This window comes from Pecten maximus, chromosome 3, assembly GCF_902652985.1.
Source record: "Pecten maximus chromosome 3, xPecMax1.1, whole genome shotgun sequence".
In the NCBI taxonomy this organism is placed as follows: Eukaryota; Metazoa; Mollusca; class Bivalvia; order Pectinida; family Pectinidae; genus Pecten; species Pecten maximus.
This window is the reverse complement of record NC_047017.1, coordinates 629,003-650,629: the sequence shown is the minus strand read 5'-3', so window position 1 is coordinate 650,629 and position 21,627 is coordinate 629,003. Positions and strand designations below refer to the sequence as shown.

At 35.5% G+C, this 21,627-nt stretch overlaps 1 protein-coding gene across 2 annotated transcripts; it reads right to left on the bottom strand.

Moving 5' to 3' along the window:
- Positions 1 to 4,442: 4,442 nt before the first annotated feature.
- On the bottom strand, positions 4,443 to 19,675 carry LOC117322886 (kelch domain-containing protein 3-like). 2 transcript variants are annotated; one of them, XM_033877824.1, is made up of 11 exons: positions 19,491 to 19,675; positions 17,253 to 17,415; positions 16,390 to 16,563; positions 14,749 to 14,864; positions 13,914 to 13,985; positions 13,173 to 13,386; positions 11,983 to 12,069; positions 11,671 to 11,779; positions 11,417 to 11,493; positions 9,775 to 9,853; positions 4,443 to 9,357 (listed from the first exon to the last, which is right to left on the bottom strand). In XM_033877824.1, the coding sequence occupies exons 2-11, from the start codon at positions 17,404 to 17,406 to the stop codon at positions 9,294 to 9,296; spliced, it is 1,146 nt and encodes a 381-aa protein (XP_033733715.1). In that variant the 5' UTR covers positions 17,407 to 17,415; positions 19,491 to 19,675; the 3' UTR covers positions 4,443 to 9,293. The 2 variants fall into 2 exon arrangements, with proteins under 2 accessions (XP_033733715.1, XP_033733716.1); XM_033877825.1 differs by lacking the exon at positions 19,491 to 19,675 and adding an exon at positions 17,782 to 18,492.
- Between the last annotated feature and the right edge of the window lie 1,952 nt (positions 19,676 to 21,627).

Below are 21,627 nucleotides of genomic sequence, written 5' to 3'. Positions count from 1 at the left end.
TTTGGGTTACCATAGCAACAGTTTGTAAATATTGCCAATTATATTTTTTCAATCAAATGATTAAGGGGGGGGGGGGGTCACCATTATTAAATTTTGGCTGTAAATACTTTAATCTCACTGTTATTTAGGATTCAGAGATACTCTAAATTCTAAAAATTTGATGTAGGCGATGTGTTATTCGAGCCGGTAACTAAGGAAGTCATATTGCTTGGATACGGAGCCACATACATGATTGAAATTCCATTTTTGTTATTCATATCCACCAATTATAACATAATTTAACATTTAAGGTCACTTTTTCTAAAATCTATTTTTTTCACTTTCCACCTAATGCTCGATGCTTGCTGACATCCACTCTTAAGAACCTTTCAATCAGCAACGGATTTTGTGTAAGTTCATTTTGAAGTTGTTATGGCAAGTTCTCGTCATAAAGGGCGGCGTTGTGTGGTGGCAGGTTGCAGCAACACAGCAGGTAATGGCGTCTCGGTCCACACATTCCCTGCAGACACTAAGACATTCAATGCATGGAAAAGGTTCGTGAGGCAGACTGGGAAGAACCAACTAAACATAGTGCTATATGCAGTGAACATTTTAATCCTACTTGTTTTGATGCACAATATGAGATCAAGGCGAAATCGGGGTTCTCCACTAAGAGAAGACTAAACCCAGGTTCAGTGCCGTCTATCTACCCTAAGAGAGATCGTGATGATTTGAACGAGGCGTTTTTGTCGTCACCTGTCACGCAAAAGAAGCAAAGAGGAGCATACGCGAAACGAGAAAGTGCCAGGGTAAGAATATCCCCGATTGTATTTATAATTATTATAATTCATATACACTTGGCCTTGTGTAGAATACCACAGGCCTACTGGAACCGGCCTACTGTATAGTACTGGCATATAGACTGTGCAGTACTGTCAGTGTAAAAACAAATAAAAAACCCATATATATTCAAGAAGACTAAACAGCACGTCTTCAAAATTGGATCATATTTTAATTTATATCGCTTAATTTTGTGTGTATTTTTGGATGCATTCAAGTACATTTTACAATAAAATTTGTTGAAATGAAAAAGTACATTTTACTAGCAGTGGTTTTTATACTGGATACATTTAATTTGGGAATATAATGGGTTTTTCTGATTGCAGGTCATATCTGAACTGATTAAAGTTCCACAAAGCACATGTACACCGGTACCCTGTGATGATGAATCCACTGTTGCAGATGCTGATGACCCAGTGTCAGATATGTTCTCACCAATTAGTGATAAAGAGGTGTGTGTTTCAGAACAGAAATATAAGGATGACTGATAAGTTATGCGTTGTATAATGATAAGGATGGTAGATGTGTACAAAATACATAAAACTCAAAAGCACATCTCGGCGCAAATTTTTCAATAAGATATATTAGCATACTAGTGTAAAAGATAAAATCAATGTTTACGAAGATTGTGTATATGGTACAAATCATTTTGTCCTAGTATTACAATCTAATCATGTGATAATTGATCATTCCATTGGCTACCTAGGCTACATGTAAAAACATGAATAAGAATCCTATTTGATATAATTATATTGATTGAATTATTTATTGCTTTATATTATGTACTCAGCTTTATATTATGTACTCATAATAGAATGCAGTCCCACTCCCCACGTGTACACCTGACAAGCCGAAAGTTCTACTTGTTGACAAGAAAACACAAGTTAAAGTCAGAGTCAAACCAATGAAAAAGGTATGGTCTTTTTTACAAGTAGTAAGATATTCAGTGTTCATTTTTGAAATGTAATGAAATTATGTACATATTCAGTTGTATAACTGTATATTTAATGTTTCTTATATATAATCAAGTTTTGTATGCCTTGCCCTGGGGTATAATAGGTCAGGTTTTAGGTATGTCGAGAAAAACTCATGTATAAATTCCTTTTTGCTTTCAGGTATTTGTGTTGATATTTCTCCGTTTGTGCGCAGCATAGGAATTCAATGTGATTTGTTATCCAATGAACCTTCAAAAGATGTTGAGACTCCCAGCACTCCAAGGAAGCCAGAGCCTCCCTCATCAGAACAACCACCAGATGATATGGATATCACCCCTAGTGATACCAGCGCATCATCCGATGGAGATATGTCCCTATATGAGCCATCCTCATCAGACACCTCATCCAACAGTGATGGTGATTATAAGCCGTAAGTATTAGCAGAAAGAAATAAAAGCTAGCACATCAGTTTTATTATGGGCTCTCTAGTTCTAAGTGATTTAATTTCATTAGATTATAGTTATAACAAAACTTATAAACATAATGTTTCCTTTGTATAATTTAAAAGACAGTACATAATTCCTAATGAAAAGTTTTACTTTTAATTTATGTAATGTAACCTAATTTTTACCATTTTGATTTGATTGTATATATTATGACTTTCATTCTATGAGTTCAGATTAATTTTCAAGTTTTTATATGCAGTTTATTTTCAAGTACTTGTTATTAGTTTGTTACAACCTGTTCTAAAGACATAATTTCTTTTATGACTTTCAGTGACCATGCATATGTTTACGATCGACCAACTGGAGAGAGGAAATTCATTGTTAGTGAATCCAACCTAATGGAATTATTCCAAGTGTGTCGCCTGTGTGGAAGTACCGCCCATGGAGAAATCAGACAAGTTGTAGGTACATTAGTGAAAGTGGAGACTGTTTGTGGATCATGTGCAGGTCCTCCTACCTGGTACAGTCAGCCTTTTGTTGGAGCTATACCTGCTGCAAATATTGCAATGTCTGCTGGAATATTGTATTCTGGAGCTATACCAACAAAAGTACTAAGAATGTTCAGTTTTATGAACCTCTGCCATGTGAGCAAGGAAACCTTTTATAAATTCCTCAGTATCAATCATAATTTTGGTGTGATGATGATATAAAAAAAACAATTCACCAGAAGTAGAAAATCATTGAAAGGTTAGTAAGGTTCCAGAAACCCTGAAACTGCATTGAAATAATCTTTCAGCGTTCTGATCATATGGTATACAATGTATGTAAGACGGAATCACCCATATCATATGGTATACAATGTATGTAAAAGTCAGAATCACCCATATCATATGATATACAGTGTATGTAAAAGTCAGAATCATCGTATCATATGATATAGTGTTTGTAAAAGACGGAATTACCCATATCATATGATATACAGTGTATGTAAGACGGAATCACCCATATCATATGGTATACAATGTATGTAAGACGGAATCACCCATATCATATGATATACAATGTATGTAAGACTGAATCACCCATATCATATGGTATACAATGTATGTAAGACGGAATCACCCATATCAGATGGTATACAATGTATGTAAAAGACGGAATCACCCATATCATATGATATACAGTGTTTGTAAAAGTCGGAATCACCGTATCATATGATATACAGTGTTTGTAAAAGTCAGAATCACCGTATCATATGATATACAGTGTTTGTAAAAGTCGGAATCACCGTATTATATGGCATACAGTGTATGTAAAAGTCAGAATCACCCATATTAGTACTGGTATACAATGTATGTAAAGACGGAATCACCCATATCATATGATATACAGTGTATGTAAAAGTCAGAATCACCCATATCATATGATAAACAATGTATGTAAAAGTCAGAATCACCCATATCATATGATATACAGTGTATGTAAAAGTCGGAATTACCCATATCATATGGTATACAGTGTACATTGTATGTAAAAGTCAGAATCACCCATATCATATGATATACAGTGTATGTAAGACTGAATCACCCATATCATGATATACAGTGTATGTAAGACTGAATCACCCATATCATATGATATACAGTGTATGTAAGACTGAATCACCCATATCATGATATACAGTGTATGTAAGACTGAATCACCCATATCATATGATATACAGTGTATGTAAAAGTCAAAATTACCCATATCATATGATATACAGTGTATGTAAGACTGAATCACCCATATCATATGATATACAGTGTGTGTTAGACGGAATTACCCATATCATATGATATACAGTGTATGTAAGACTGAATCACCCATATCATATGATATACAGTGTGTGTTAGACGGAATTACCCATATCATATGGTATACAGTGTATGTAAAAGTTTGATGGGTTAAAAGTTTTGGGTCAGATGGGATACAGATACTGATGCATTAGGAACACAAAGGAAATAGCATTAGCTCAATTAGCCAAAATTTTATTGGAAAATCCCCATCATATGGTGGAAAAACCCCATCATATCGTGATGAGAAAATTAGAAATCGGAAAAATTGGCCTATCAACAGCTAAGGTCATTTAAGGAAGGCCTCCTGTGCATGCGATATGCATGTTTGTGATGAGTGGATATGTGTGTATTTTGGGAGGCTGCGGTATGTTTGTGTCAGGATTAGAAAGCATAATAACAAAATATTTATCTTTCACATAGACATTTATTAATGCTATGCTATCAAAATATCAACTGAAGCAGACTTTACCAATTCATTGTTGGTTACAAAGAAAAGCATAAAAATTATGCCTCAAAAATCACAAGAACGAAATATGTAATTATTTTTCATGTAATATTTGTCAGATTTAAGGTAAATACAACAAATCAAAATATCTTAATGTTTAAACAGCTACCAGGTATATCCTTTTTCTTCAAAATAATGGAAGAAAATCAAGATAATTGAAAGAAACAAGAGGTCTGTGACCCCGCCAATCAGCCCCTGGGGGTCAGTCAAGCTGATTATGTGCATACCATCAAACAGCCATCCCAGACTGATAATTCTAACCAAGTTTTAATTATTTCCAATATCAACCCAACAAGTGATTTCTATATAAACTATAGTAGTTTACCCCCTCCCCAGGGGGAAACATGAGACCCCAGGGTCATGAAATTCACAATTTTGGTAAAGTATCTCCCAAGATCATTCAGGAGAGCAGAAAGAGTATTTCATTCTACCATATCTGAGTCTTGAGAAGAGTATTTGACCCCTTTTGTCCTGCTTCTCGGGGGGCCCTTAGGGGTGGGGAGTCTGGGGAACATAGAATTCACAATTTTGATTGACCTTTAGCCATGAAGATTTCAGTAAAATTTCATGGAAATTGGTTAAGAGGTTACTGAGAAGTAAAATTGTAAATTGTTTAGGAATGCGCAACAGACAAAGGCGATTAGTAGAGGTCATTTGGCTCAGGTGACTTAAAAAACAACATTAACAGAAATATGTCCATGTATGAAGCCCGCTTCAAACTTGTATCTGACAATTTAGAATTTGAACCTTCTTTTCAAAGGTACAGCTACTCTAGGCTAGAAGTGACTAAAATATTAAATACCTGTACAGATATGACAAAAATATTATCAAAGGACATAACAGTAAAGCCAATCAAAGATTTGTTACCAAACAATAAAATGTACACCGACATTTCCAAACAATAGACTGAAAGTCTGAAAACACATTGAAAACAAAAATATGTGGAGGAAAAGTCGCACACTTCTTTATCCAAAAATCAAATGTTGTTTACAAAAAACTAAACAAAAAGTAATAATTTGACATAAAGGTTCATTTACATGTTGCAAAGGTATGGTAGTACAATATATTATATATACAGTGTATATATTTTCATGAAATCAGCAAACTTAGTAAAATACATTATTCAGTACATACATGTATGCTTTTTGATTATTCTCAAAGGGCGGTGGGGTGAGGTTCACAACATACCACACCATATGTGGTGGGGCTTAGAGTGCTCATCTGTTGCTATACTGATACTCACTAAACAATTAGAAATTGACAGTCTTTTATTGCAACACCTGCTCACATGGATTAAGTTTGGTTAATATCTGTTTAGCTGTCCTTGAAAAGAATACTTTCAAAAGCAATGTCTTACATTTATAATGGATTTTAGTCGCTAAAATTTTGTGGCACATACAGATTACAGCAGATAGTCATGAACAAATACAAAGTTATGGAAAAACCAGAAATTCAGCGAAGTAAGGCAAGAAAGTAGGATTGGTGAATAAAATTGAGTAGTTAATCTGGAAGACTTTAAGTAAAAGTTTTAAAAGGAAAATGAAATAATATTATTTTGGAATTTCATGAACAAGATAAAAATTGCATTCACTTTTTTTAAAGGCAAAGTCCTGTGCTGTGTATGAAACCTTAAAAAAACAAAGTGTTTTTCCCATTTGAAATGTTTAAAAGTTTCATGCATATACAATGTGAAATGATTGTTCTTTAAAATATGATATCAGGAAGTTTTAACTTAGTTTAAGTTAGTGTACATCATTATTTTGAGATCACACTCTATACTGTATTTAACTGACATCTTTTTAATACAATTGATTAAGTATACATGTACTTATTGCAAGTAAAATGTCTTAACAAATGAAATGTACAAAATCTATCTCTGTGAACCTATCAAAAGTATTCCATTAAGTTGTAACAAAGTCGTAAATTTCACCATTTCATACTCAAATATTTCAGTTTGTTGTGTGCTGTTTCATACACTGACATGATCTGAGTGCACTCATTCAAGATGGCTGTCCAATAGTCATTAATTTCACCATTTGACATTCCAAGCATTTCAATTTATTGCTTATTAATTTCACTATCTGAAATTAAATTACTTTTTAGTGTTCATTATTTCAACATTTTAAATTACTGTAATTTTTGTGTCAAGCCTAAATCAATCAGCCATATGTTAAACTTCCATTTGATATCAAATTTACTGCAACATATATTAGTAATACATACTTGAGAATATTTCATGAATATTGTTACATGTTCTGTACAAAGGAATGATTGTAAGAATCTGAACGTCCTGAAATTTACACAACAGAATCTCAATTGACATATCAGCAATGACATACCAAGCTGAAAATAGTGAGGAAAGAAAATCAAGAGGTAGACAATTTTTTGTGGAGATATCAATCCAACACAAGCCTAAAAAATTGGCATAATGGACATATAATGTGCCAAAAATACACGGTACAAACATCTACATTTTAATCTATCACATACTACAATATTTTTCATCACCATGAGATGGGAACCATAGTAGCAGAGATATTCCAAAAAAAAAAAATTGAAAAAATTGAAAAATACTTCAAATCAGTTAGTTGTTGCACACTTATACATAATGGTACTGTCTCCAAAATCATGGTTATAACTGTTGATAAACATATCTTCTCCACACTTTTATGACAGTGTTTCATGAGAAAATTCAAAAAGTGCACACTAGATATTCAATGTAAAAAGTGTAGCCCTTGACTTTCAAATCGTACACAAATTCTCAAGACCAAGATAAAATGTGTGTTTGTTTCCCTTTAGTGACCAATAATATACATTGTAGATCATATATCACTGTTATCCACTGATACAACCAGAATGCACAACAAGTACTAAACTAATAATCTATTATGCAACAAAATACTTTAAATGTTTTACACAATACTATTGCATTGTCCCTCACTTCAAAATTGTTCATTGTCATCAACTCCCTTATAACTTTCTCTGTGAAACCCTGTGACAGATTTGACATTCTTACTGTACAATAAAACTATCTCATCAAACATATTAAAGTGTAACCTGTTTACAGTTAACAATAACCATTAAATGGTTACTGCTTAAAATAGATTTTCTTTCATCCTTCTTTTCACTCTCGAGCAAATTACATATAACCTTCACACCACATCCATTTGGTCATCACCAAATTTTTCACTCAGTTTCTCAGTGAATGTTACACGGAGATCAGTTCCAGTAGGATACTTGCTTCTGCAATCATTTTATGCCGAGGGTAGGATGATTATAGATACATGTACATGCGTATAAAATACATATGGACTCCGCTAATAGATAACCCTATTTAACAATATCCTCCTCCAATAAATCTGAGCTGGTAAATCCGGTATATATTAATACTGTTATACAAATTATGAAGTTTACTTGCATCAACCTACAACTATGCCTGTTGGCCTCGATGAAAGCGTACCATGTGGTATGAATATCGGAAGAAACTAGAGAAAACAAGGTCAGACAGGTGACCGCCATACCATTTACACACTGTAACAAGATATCAATCCCTGGTCGCCCCGGAGAAAGGTAAGGGCTACACAACGTATCTCTAGACTATCTCTGTTAAGATTCCGTCCTGTCAATCAATAAATTAATCTGTATAGAGACTACTGTGTACTACATGGGTGGTATTCCTTACCAGTTTGACACCATTGTAAAAGATTTGTGATTTTAAATCTTGGGATGGACTTGTGACATTTCAAGATGATGAATTGAAGTGTTAAAGTTATTCCTGGATGAAATTGGCAAAAAGTATATCACAGTAAATAATACATAAACCAAACAATGAATGGACAATGGTTGGACTTTGGTTGTGACACAAAAACATGTTAAGAATATGAGACAAAACAGTTATTTGGCTTAGGAATATAAACAACTGCTCAATATTTACAAGATGTTGATATATTATCATGAAGATGTAGTTTTGGAAATGACTTGGATGGTTTTTAAAAAAAATGATACAATTTACTATTGAAGGATGATGTGGAATAATGACTGTTTTCATCAAGCAATGAAGGATACCCAGGTGATATGCTTGTCCTCCACAATACTGACTGACTACCAGCAACAAATCCAGAAACATCAGTACCTCTAGCTACCATCATTGCACAACACAAAATCTGAACAAGAAATAAATATAAAATGTCTTGTTAATGATTTTTAGCCTTCATAAAAATCCTCTTTTGCTAAAAAAAAATTTAAATGCTGAAATGCAAATTTCTCTCAAAATCTCAACCAAAAGTGATTCAATAGATTTTCAGGCAACATCAGAATTCTGTGAGTTGAAATTCACTGTGACATTAACATCTTCAAAGTCCTAATATTAATCTAAAATAAATATCAGGAATTTTGCTTTTGTGTATGTTAATGCTTAAAGTCATTGTTACATTAAACAATATCTTGTAATGATATAGTCAAAGGATCATGAATTTGACCGATTGTGTTAGCCCTTGAAAACTTTTCTTAACAGGATGAGTAATCTTAATTAAGGACATGCCATTTTTTTGTTTTCTTGTGGAAGAAAAACCAAAAGGATAAAATAAATACCCTCTACATATATCACTTAAAAACTCACTGCATTATTCTGAAAAACGCCCATTTAAAAGAACAGTCAGATTATAGGTCGATGTGACCTTGATTCAGTATTACTGTGAAGGTCATCTCTGGTAATTTGTTAAACTCTTAAAGTCTGTTTACATGAACACTTTCAGCCGTTGTTGTTATGAGGCTTTGTAATCTGATTGTCTGTCGTCATAACAGAAATTTCCCATCTGAAAAAAATGATGAAACAAGGTTAAAAAACATCTGTTAAAGTATATAGGGATATTGAATGGTTTCCCATTGAATAAAACATATATTTCATGAGTATGACAGAATATCAATATTTTCACGAGTGCTAATGATGAAGATGATGATGTATGTCATCATCATTACATGGACTTCAAGTTAAAATGACTATAAAGTTGCTTGAGTTTCAACTATCAAAACAACAAAAAATTTATATAAGAAATGTCCATATCATGAAAACTAGGTCACAGTGACCTATTTTTTCATGACATAATGTGTTGTCTACATGACCCTAAAAACATACCAGTACAAACTTTGGTTAACTGTTAATGATGATATAACAACACCACATGTACTGATTAAAAAATAAAATCAACATTATCACAACAAAATGTTCTTACCTCAGAAAACTTGGTAAACACTGTGTTTCTAGTTTGTGTTCTATCACAGCAATTTGACATAAAGTTTTCAAAGATGGAGCTGAAAATCAAATACTAGTAACATTAATTGTTGGTAGTTTTGTATTTTTTATGTCCTATTAACATAAATAACATCATTTAAGAATGGTTATTGATGGGAGCATTATGAAACCTCAAGATATTTGAAGACTACCATAAGAACAGCTGTATCATTGTGTGTTGACACCAGGCTTACATTTGTTGATCAATACACCTGTTTTATTTTGATATACCTGTACTTTGTTCAGGTATTAAGAATTGCCATTATTACATGACATTGGTGAGAAGATTTTTGGAAATTGTTTACAATTAAGTTTACACAGGGTGATGATCTGACAAGTGGAGAGCTTGTGTAGTGTTGAATTTATCAAACAATTTCTAAGATGAGTTTTGTTTTCTAAGGTGTTCATATCTTGAGTGTCTTTTGTACAATGCTTTGAGATTGCAGGTGGTAGACAATACTGGTGGGGTTACAGTCCCCGAGGTTTATCATACAGGTGGTAGACAATACTGGTGGGGTTACAGTCCCCGAGGTTTATCATACAGGTGGTAGACAATACTGGTGGGGTTACAGTCCCCGAGGTTTATCATACAGGTGGTAGACAATACTGGTGGGGTTACAGTCCCCGAGGTTTATCATACAGGTGGTAGACAATACTGGTGGGGTTACAGTCCCCGAGGTTTATCATACAGGTGGTAGACAACGCTGGTGGGGTTACAGTCCCCGAGGTTTATCATACAGGTGGTAGACAACGCTGGTGGGGTTACAGTCCCCGAGGTTTATCATACAGGTGGTAGACAACGCTGGTGGGGTTACAGTCCCCGAGGTTTATCATACAGGTGGTAGACAACGCTGGTGGGGTTACAGACCCCGAGGTTTATCATACAGGTGGTAGACAACGCTGGTGGGGTTACAGTCCCCGAGGTTTATCATACAGGTGGTAGACAATACTGGTGGGGTTACAGTCCCCGAGGTTTATCATACAGGTGGTAGACAATACTGGTGGGGTTACAGTCCCCGAGGTTTATCATACAGGTGGTAGACAATACTGGTGGGGTTACAGTCCCCGAGGTTTATCATACAGGTGGTAGACAATACTGGTGGGGTTACAGTCCCCGAGGTTTATCATACAGGTGGTAGACAATACTGGTGGGGTTACAGTCCCCGAGGTTTATCATACAGGTGGTAGACAATGCTGGTGGGGTTACAGTCCCCGAGGTTTATCATACAGGTGGTAGACAACGCTGGTGGGGTTACAGTCCCCGAGGTTTATCATACAGGTGGTAGACAACGCTGGTGGGGTTACAGTCCCCGAGGTTTATCATACAGGTGGTAGACAATACTGGTGAATTTTTGCAGTCCCTGAGGTTTATCATAACTTGCTTTTAATGTTTCAATTAAATAGAATAGTGATACAGAATATATTAAAAAAAGTCATTTTCTTAATTTTCTTTTTAAATGAAATATTGACTAATAACCTTTATATATAATTCATATACTACATTGTATATGTAATGTGTAGTTAAATCCATCATATGACTGTAATCTGGCACACAGTACAGGTAGCGGTGTAGAGTGACTTACCGAAGTCTAACACATGTAAATCTGAATGATCTGTTAAGTCCTTCTCTGTGTTGGTGAACTCTGTGTCCGGGGTGGGACTAAAACAAAGTAAACAGCAGTGATAACAAAATCAACAAAAGCACCTTCCAAGTCTTTGATATTGTAGTTCAACAAAAAATAAATAAAAATTCACATAATGATAATGTTTTTCAAATACAAAATTTTCTGCACTTCTTTCTGCAGCTAAAGAGTGCAGGCTACCAAAAGACCCCTACCTGGTTCCTCCAAACAAGAAAACTTTGGTGTCAATTACACAACAGCATTGTCTCCGTCTGGCACAGGGACCCTGACCTTTCACCTTAATCGTTGACCACTGCATCTTCACTGTGAACAAAGTACACAAACTCAATTACATAAGGGATGAAACCTTTGATATTATACAATGGATTGTCATGAACCATTCTTTCCAAAAGGGAATTGAGAAATTAGACTATCTATCTGATAAAATACCCTGTTATGAAATAATGCTAGGTACGTACCTGCAAGGTCAACCCCATCTCAATGGTAGCAATACATTAAACACTTACCTGGGTCAAATCTGAAGACGTCTTTGAAGTGAATATCATGTTTTCCACTGTATCCCCCAAATATATAAAGGTTTTCTTTAAATACAACTGAAAAATTGGAAGTTACAAAATTAAACCACAACAAATATATAATCCAGACTTTAACAATCGTCTATTGCATGTTTAAAGCTGATCAAAAAAATGGTACAGAAACAGACATTCTGTTATTAAGGCCTAATGATATTCAAGGAATAATTCAAGTAATTTGCAACAAAGGAAAGGAAGGTGATAAGAAATAATTTTACCACTAAGACATGGTGCTCATACCAGAAACTAAACCTATACCACAGTAGGTCAGTGACTTATATGTTGTAACTATAAACTTCATCGAGTTTGTAACAACAGCAAAACAACTTATAATTAGAAATGTCAACCAGAGGATAACGAACACATGTGTTGAATTTATATTCCTGCTTTCCTGACATGTTGTAAGTAACCCCACTTTTGAAGATAGGAGTAAACATGTCATCATAGCTCAACAGAATGATAAATTCCTTGTACAGAAGTTTGATGTTTTATTGAACATGTATTACGGGATAAAGTAAACTGATATTGCAAGACTTCTCATCTCATCTGCCATTACCAAACCTTTTACCCTTACCCAGCGAAAAAGCACCGGCCTACGGTCAGTACCTGGCAACTGCCCCATTGTAGGTTTGGAACTTGCAATCCAGAGGTAGAGGGCTAGTGATAAAGTGTTGGGACACCTTAACCACTAGGCCCCTATTCATATGCAAATTTTCAAAGAATTCACTAATTTCAAACAATACATGTATTTAAATTTCAATCAATCAGAAGTCACTATTTATTTGGTATCTCTAATTCACCTAATATCAATAGCTGAAACAGGGCAGTATCTAAATTTAAACCAATAAGAGGCACCTATTTGCTTCAGGATGGTTGTCATGCAGACAGGGTGATTCCAGAATACCCCCTCCCCCCCCCCCCCCCCCCCCCCCCCCCCAACTTTTTTTACTGGGGGGTGGGGGGTGTCATAAGTATAGTTATCACACTTTTTGCCGGGACAGAAGTGCACAAGGCACAAGACATGTGGGAGGAACCTGGAGAACAAGTGACCATAATACTTTCCCTCACTTGATTAAGGAATTGAACCTAAACCACCAATAACTTATATAATGAACACAACTTACATGCTGAATGGCTACGTCGACCCACTGGTGGGGTGCCAAGTGTAACTGGCTCATGCCATGTGTTGGTGAGTGTATCAAACAACTGGATTTTATTGCAGTATATCTCCTTGTTTGTAAATATGTCTCCTCCCTCATCACTCCGACCACCAAATATGTACATGTTGTTTCCCACACCAGTTGCTGTGTGAAAGTCTCGCCAAATTGCAGGGGTGCCCTGAAAAGTATATGCAGACTTTACTGAACAACCATTCACATCCCCACCACAAAGTAGAGGAATCACTAAGTGTTTCGCTTTTCTCTGGATTGTCTAATGTTTATCTGTATAATAATATAAGCTCCATTACTCTAAAATAAGGAATCCCACCATTACCAACCTTCTGGCCTGTAGAATATTAAAATTAGGGTCTTTTGGATAAGTCCTGATTTTCAAATTATCACGTCAAATTTGATGTCTACACGCATGTAAACGACGTTTTCATTATTTCATTACAACAAAAACACACCAAAAATGTAAATATTTATAACTATGGCTGGTAGTCAGTGATTGAAGACTCTTGTGTGCAGAATCTGAGGACTATACAGACTAATACACTGACACTATTTACTGTAGATCACTGTTAATTTGGGTATACTGTTTGTTTTTATTTTTCCCATCATGAAGATTTACATTTCATATTTTGTTTTACCTTACAAGACACCGGGAGATTTACATCTGTTACTTTAACTTATCTTAACACTCACCTTTGGATGTACAGCACTCCAGGACATGGTAAGGAAATCAAAGGCGTGGATTTCATTGGAAAATCTATCAACCTACAAAAGCAACGGTTACCAAAGTAACAGTATTACACTAAAAACTTACGACTTATATATCAATATTCCTGGTAAACATTTAGAGGCATCACCTACTTTGGTCCAAAAGCCATATGGCATGACGTAAAACATGGATTCTTTTTTTAGTGATACACTTGTACAGTTTATTTACTTTAAATCATTCTATTGATATAGTGTAGTCTGTTTTCATTGTAGAAAATAAACAATTTCATGTACATGTACCCCTATCAACCCTTCCTTAATGGTGATCTCTACACCACTACTATAATCCTGTATTGCTTCATAATAACACTTTATTGCTTTAGATTTTATAAGTAATGAAATTGTTTCAGTTCTTACAAGCATAAGGTACTATTTATACAGTCACATTGGTTTTTATAAAAAGTTCAACAAGATATCACAAATGATAATAATCTCCGTATGTCAGCAACAAGTTGAAAATGTAACAAGTTTCATGAGAATTGAATACAAATAAAGTTTGTATGGTGAGGATGTTGAAAATTCTATTTATAGCAATAATGACATCAATTTTTACTTTAAATAAGGTTGGTGATGTGCAATCACATACAAAATGTGATGAGTTATATTTTTATCTTTATATCAGATTCAGAATAAAATCAATTATTGATGGTTATTACTGTTGGATAGATCCTTATATCACCCGGACTATAGTCACCAGGAGTAAATGTGTCTCCCAGAATAAAGCTATTGTATTGTATTCTACATATTAAGACAGACCTACCTCTTCTTCATATCCACCAAAGATGAACATTTTGTTGTTAATGACACATGCAGAATGGCCATCTCGTGCAATGGGAATATTGCCTCCTGTATTTGGACATGACCATTTTAATTTTGCTGCAAGTGAAAAGCAAAACAGATAGAGGAAAAATTTAACAGTGCTGGGGCACTGTTCTCATTAAGATAGAGATCCCAGAAGGATCTTGGCACCCACCATTGAATAACCTTTATTGAATCTCTTTAAGACTAATCGTTTTACTACTTTTCTCTTCTCTCTCTTAATCATTTAAAAACAAGATGAACCTACATAATAAATCTGAGAAATTCCATGAAGAATACTCTGAGAAATGTGAATAACACACTTCAACTAATGCAAGAGGAGTTTAAGTGAAATTCAAGAAATATCTATGAAGAACCATCTGGTAATGGTGTGCTATAAACAATGGTAACACATTTTCTGTAACCAGGCCCCAATTTTATAGACATACTTTAGCTTTGGGAAATTCTAATGAAACTTTGAACAATAGGTAAAAGCACTGATCTTCTCTCTATCTTTCCCTTCTTTCTTCTTTTCCTCTTGATAATTTGATACCTATCCAGTACTTTTCAGGAAATAAAGATAACAAACTTCGATTCTAAAAATCCAAGATGGTCGCCTGTCAGCCATTTTGTTTTCCTGATCGAAAAACCTACATTAAACTAGCACAACTATGGACAATGGGGTACGTACTCATCATGCTTGAGGATTATCCCTCCAGTACTTTTCAAGAAATAGAGATAACAATCTTCCATTCTTAAATCCAAGATGGCCACCTGTCGGCAATTTTGTTTCTCTGACCAAAAAATCTAAATTGCAATGGCACAACTAGGGAACAAGGGTAACCTACACATGAAGTTTGAGAAATATCCCTCCAGTGCTTTCCAAGAAATATTGATAATAAGGATTGTTTACAGATGGACGGATGGACGACAGATGGACTACTGACCACGGTTGCAAGGCAATTTGAATAGCAAACCATCTGATGATGTTGGGCTAAACATATGATTGCCCTTTCTCAATGATGTTTCACACAAAATTTGGCTGAAATCTACACAAAGTTTTCAGAGGAGTAGGGTTTTAAAGCACACTTATAGCAAAGTTCACATTTTTGGAGGGTACATTGGGGGGTGGGGGGTGGGGGGGCTGTCATTCTGGCCCCATGATGGGTCACACAAGCCTCATGTATATAAATTATGATTGGCCTCTCCAATGATGTTTCACATTCAATTTGGTGGTAATCCAAGCAAGGGTTAAGGAGGGGTAGAGTTTTTAACAAACATTTTACAAAAGTTCCTCTTTTTGGGCCCTGCCCCTCGATCTCCGTCCCCAGGGGTCAGACCAGCCTCAGTTATACAAAATATGATTATCCTCCCTTTATGATATTTCCCACCAATTTTTTTAGTAATCAGCTTGGGGGTTCAGGAGTAGTGTTTTGAAAGTAAAAGTTTAACAGTGGACGATGATGGACAGAGCACAATGGCTATAGGTCATCCTGACCCTTTGGTTCAGATGACCTCAAAACATCATTAAGGAAGGAAAAGATTTTTTTACATTTCTACCTGGAATATGATTTGAAGTTAACTTACTGCCAAACATACTTACTGCTATCAAAACAAAAAAGGATCGAACAAGCACCATCAACATCATTTCGACCTCCCCACACATACGCATTGTCCTCAAACGCAACTGCAGTGTGGCCATACCGTTGGTATGGTGATAGAGAGTACTGGGGGTCATTCAGTTTTGGAATGGGCAGTAGCGTCCAGCGTAGGGAAACTAGATATTAAAGAAAGAACATTTGGAAAGTAGAGAGTAACAAACAATACAAAGATGAGATCAACTTGGGTTCAACATCAATCAAGAAGACAGGCAGTTATAACATTTTCTGTGTATGACATTTACTCGGAGTAACTCTGGATTAAAATGTAAACAGTAAATTGTGTCCCTAATACAGCTTTTGGACCTGTATCAAGGATGTGTACACTAAAGTACTGAGTGTGTTGTACCATTTGGTTACCTGTATCAAGGATGTGTACACTATGATGAAGTAGTGAGATTGTTGTAGGTTTGGTTACCTGTATCAAGGATGTGTACACTAAAGTACTGAGTGTGTTGTACCATTTGGTTACCTGTATCAAGGATGTGTACACTATGATGAAGTAGTGAGATTGTTGTAGGCTTGGTTACCTGTACCAAGGATCTGTACATGATGAAGTAGTGAGATTGTTGTAGGTTTGGTTACCTGTATCAAGGATGTGTACATGATGAAGTAGTGAGATGGTTGTAGGCTTGGTTACCTGTATCAAGGATGTGTATATGATGAAGTAGTGAGATTGTTGTAGGCTTGGTTACCTGTATCAAGGATGTGTACATGATGATGTAGTGAGATTGTTATTGGCTTGGTTACCTGTATCAAGGAAGTGTACACTATGATGAAGTAGTGAGATTGTTGTACTTTTTGTTACCTGTATCAAGGATATGTACATCCATTGGCCTCGTTGTTTCATAGTCTTCCCCTGTACAGTAGCCGCCAAAACTAAATATTCTGTCACGGATAGCCACTGCTGCATGGTTGACACGCCTGGGTCCGCCCTCCAAATTCACTGTCCACCTCTGCATGATAACAGCCTGAAACAAACCATTAGAACATTATCATATCATTATAAACAATTATATAAACAGAATTAATGGTCTCGCTCCTCACAAACAGGTGGATGGTGTTCTGAGTCTCAAAAAAGCCTATCTTATGGTGGCATGGATCTGCCATCACATAACGAGATAATTTTGTCATTATAGCGAGACAAATATACCATATAGCTAGATAATAAAACCGACATAGCGAGATAATTTAATGCATTTACGAAGTCGCTATCTCGACATCTGGCCGCATTAGATGCTACTACTGACATGGATTTTTTTTCTTGTCAACGTCACGTGACCCCCATTCGGAAGTTCAGCGCGCCATATGTATCCAATATGCTTTACTTAGTTTACCTGTTTTTTGTAGGTGTTGGGCCGTTCAGCTTCCCTGTCCAAGCCTCGTGTGCACTGGCGCGCTGAACTTCCGAATGGGGGTCACGTGACGTTGACAAGAAAAAAAATCCATGTCAGTAGTAGCATCTAATGCGGCGAGATGTCGAGATAGCGACTTCGTAAACGCATTAAATTATCTCGCTATGTCGGTTGTTTTATCTCGCTATATGGTATATTTATCTCGCTATGTTGACAAAATTATCTCGTTATGTGATGGCAGATCCATGCCACCATACTATCTAGAACCTTACTACATGTATTAGTCAAATGTACATTCAACTACTGCTCCAGTCTTTTCTTTTTCTGTAAAGAAAATACATGTATGATACATGCTTTCATCTATAATGTATGTATATACTATGGGGAAATTGAATATGTAATAGTGAAATATTTGTAACACTTGTTCAGACAATATATAGACTAGTAGTATAGGTAGATTCTTATGTTCATACATGTAGGAACGTGTATCTGTATGCGTAGGACCCATTACCTGGGTCATTATTAATAGATATCTAATTAGTAGCCATGTTATTATGTAAAATAACTGATTTTGAGAATTTGTGCCCAAGATGATATTTATTATATTTGCACTGATCATGATTTTTCCTCATCAATTATTATCAGTGATTGCATCCAATTTATGACCTTGACCTAATTTCAAGATCACAGTTGTAAAGTGTTAAAATTTTAAATAACTTCTCTAGCTATCTTATCCATGAGACCCAGAGTATGTTGTGTCTGATATAGTGCAAGCGGCATTTCATGTCCACATACAGTTGATAATTTTTCATATGTGGAATGACAATTGCATTTGATATTACCATGTGATGTTTTTACGCATATATTACCTGGATATTTATATAGTGAGACCTCATGAAAACACCTGTATCCACGGCAGATTCGTCTGGATTGCTACAATTCTTTACCTACCTGGTCGTTGTGTCCCCCCCCCCCCTCCTGTACCAATGACATTTTCAAGTAATACTTTGGTGTTAACCATACATGGGCAATTTATTGATAATGATGTTGACTTGTTGTGGTACGGGTCCTTGACTGATGAGCAGTACTCTTGATTTTGATTGGATTGTATGCGTTTAATGTTACATTTATACGTGGTTGATGTGTTGGTCCCATTTGAGGTTATTTTGAAATACGAGTCCTAATTCTAAGTATTAACCAGAGTTGACTGATTTTAATATGTGTTTGTGAAGTTTGTAAGGGTATTTGTCAGAGACATATATACAGATATATATGTCTCTGGTATTTGATCTGTGTGTTTTGGAGAGAAATGTGTATTTTTCTGGATTGAACTTCATACTATTCATGATCCAACCTAATCCGAGGGGTTCTGATGTTAATATCGCCTTAAAGTCTGCATATAAGTATATAACGTTAGCAAGATCATCAGAAAATTCGGACTAGGGCCAACCCGGCCCTCTTACTTTTTTTGCTGCGTTCTTCTTAGATCTATATGCCAAGTTAGCGTGTCTTCTTTACTGTTGTTTGTTTTGCTCAGCTAAAAATATGGCAATTATAAACACAGAAAGCCTCAAATATTTCAATTCTGTATACAACTAAAGCAATGTCAGAATATGACAGACCTGGTCTGCTGATCAGCTGGCACTTGACAAGTGATTGAGACAGACACGCACATATGTCAGAAAACTTACCAAATCAAACGTCCATGCGACGAAGCTATTTCACTGGAAACATAATTATACTGAGTAAATATATATTCTACGACAGCAGTTCACATCTACTGGTTTGTTAATCTACATCGTCGTTTTCGTTTCTTCTTTTGTCTGTAATCAGTTCGTCAACACATTTAAACCGGAAGTACGACAGGGCTGTCATCGTAGACGGTGTTAGCCAAAAATATAGCCCTCAATTTATAGTACTGCCAAATTATTGGTCTTGGGCATTGATACAAGTACGTGAAGGTCCGCACAAGTAACGTTAAGACTCGTCATCCTATTACATTCTTTTATTGGAAATTGTAGAAACTTATCCAGGCAACCATATAAGTCGCAATACATAAAAAACAAATGTGATACGTATATATATACATGTACGTCTATTCAATTCTATTCAATCACATTTAGCCTACGTCTATTCAATTCTATTCAATCATCAAACTAGCTCTAATGCGCTATTAAAACCAATTCAAACAGTAAAAGACATGCACAGATACAAAATAAATAAAGACCAATAAAAATAAATAAATCATAAAAAACATACATGAGTATTTACCTGATAGTGAGTTTTATATGGCTTAGAATTTAGAGATATATTAGAATATGTCTGTTCATAAAAAGAGTTCTGGACAATGGAGCACAGCCAGAGTTTTCTAAGGGTTGGCGATAACCCTACCTGCGAAGTCTGTTCGGGCTCTCTCCACCACAGTAATTAATGTATAAAATAAGATAAGATATATAACCTAAAACGTTGTAAAAACAGATAATTGCAGAAAAATATTGTTGGAAATATAGATTTCTATTAGAGTTACTTCTTTAAATATAGAACTTTACAATATGGGGCGGGAACATACATTTAACCGTCTGATGTTGTGTGCGTGTCTATACGTTTTGTCTGCATGTGCTGCATTTCACGAAAAAAAAACAATAAAAGGGTGGTATATAAGGACTTCTTTGTAATGCAGCAGTATTCTAACAGAAGTTCTCAAAATTGAGTTTTCAATATGACATAGACGAGAAAATGATATGTTAAATGATAGATTAATATGTGAAAAGACAGGAAATACGACGGCCCATATACGCCTGGACAATATACACATAAGCAATTGATGTTTATCCGAGGTTTCCAGAAAAATGTGATCAAAAAACTGCATATGCAGTTGTTTTTTGCCAAGTGTCGGACACATTTCATCGTCAGATTTTGCTTTGCTTTTTGTTTATTTCGACAACGCAATGTTGGCCCGTAACCGCCCTTGGCACATTTCGAGCTTTGCTCAGGTAATTTACATACCATTTGATAACTCTAGCACTTGGGACTTCAGAGTCAAATGTACAGTGACTACAAGGCAAGTAACACTTCCAAAGGCTTAATAGGATGTGATCCAAATGGAAATGTTACATTTGTGTCCGAGCTACATTCCGGTGCAATTTCAGACAAATCCATAACCGAGGAAAGTGGCTTCTATGAAACATTAGAGGAAATGAAAAAGTGTGGATTCATTGAAAATGGTGACTCGATCATGGCAGACAAGGGATTTAAAATTCAGGAGGAACTAAAAAACCTAGGACTTAACCTTAACATCCCACCTTTTGCCAAGTCTGGCACTCAAATGACTCCTTCAGAAATTAAGGAAACTCAAAAAATTGCTAAACACCGTGTCCATATCGAGAGACTCATAGCAAAAGTTAAGACATTCAAAATAGTTTCACATAGAGTGCCAACAAATTTGTTTCCGAAAATTAATGAAATTTAGTCAGTTTGTTGTCTTTTGACTCTTTTTCAAGATGTCTTTGTAAAAGACAAAGAGTGGAAAACTTACCTGGTATGACAAAATTGATCCCAGAGGGAGTTGTCCAAAGACTTCTGTTGTTAATTCTGGTGCAGAATTAAACATGAGATGCTGAAGTGGTGTCCCATTCAATGCAGCCAGCTTTAATTTGTCTTGAGAGCGAAAGGTCGCTAGTTCGAGCTCCAGTGGGATATTTTTCATACCCCTTCCTATTACGTATTTATGCTGTTTGTTTTTTGTTACGTAATACGCTCTTTTCTGGTCGAGACATATGTTTTAATCGTCACTATTTTATCGAAAGACACATATTTACCTAGAAAAAG

Excerpts from the sequence above, each read along its gene's own strand:
- LOC117322886 (XM_033877824.1), bottom strand. The coding sequence starts at position 17,406 with ATGCAGAGGTGGACAGTGAATTTGGAGGGCGGACCCAGGCGTGTCAAC. Across the intron at positions 14,865-16,389 it reads CCTTTTTTGTTTTGATAGCA|CAAAATTAAAATGGTCATGT; the intron begins GTAAGTATGTTT and ends TTTCACTTGCAG. Across the intron at positions 11,780-11,982 it reads CGTCTTCAGATTTGACCCAG|TGAAGATGCAGTGGTCAACG; the intron begins GTAAGTGTTTAA and ends CTTTGTTCACAG.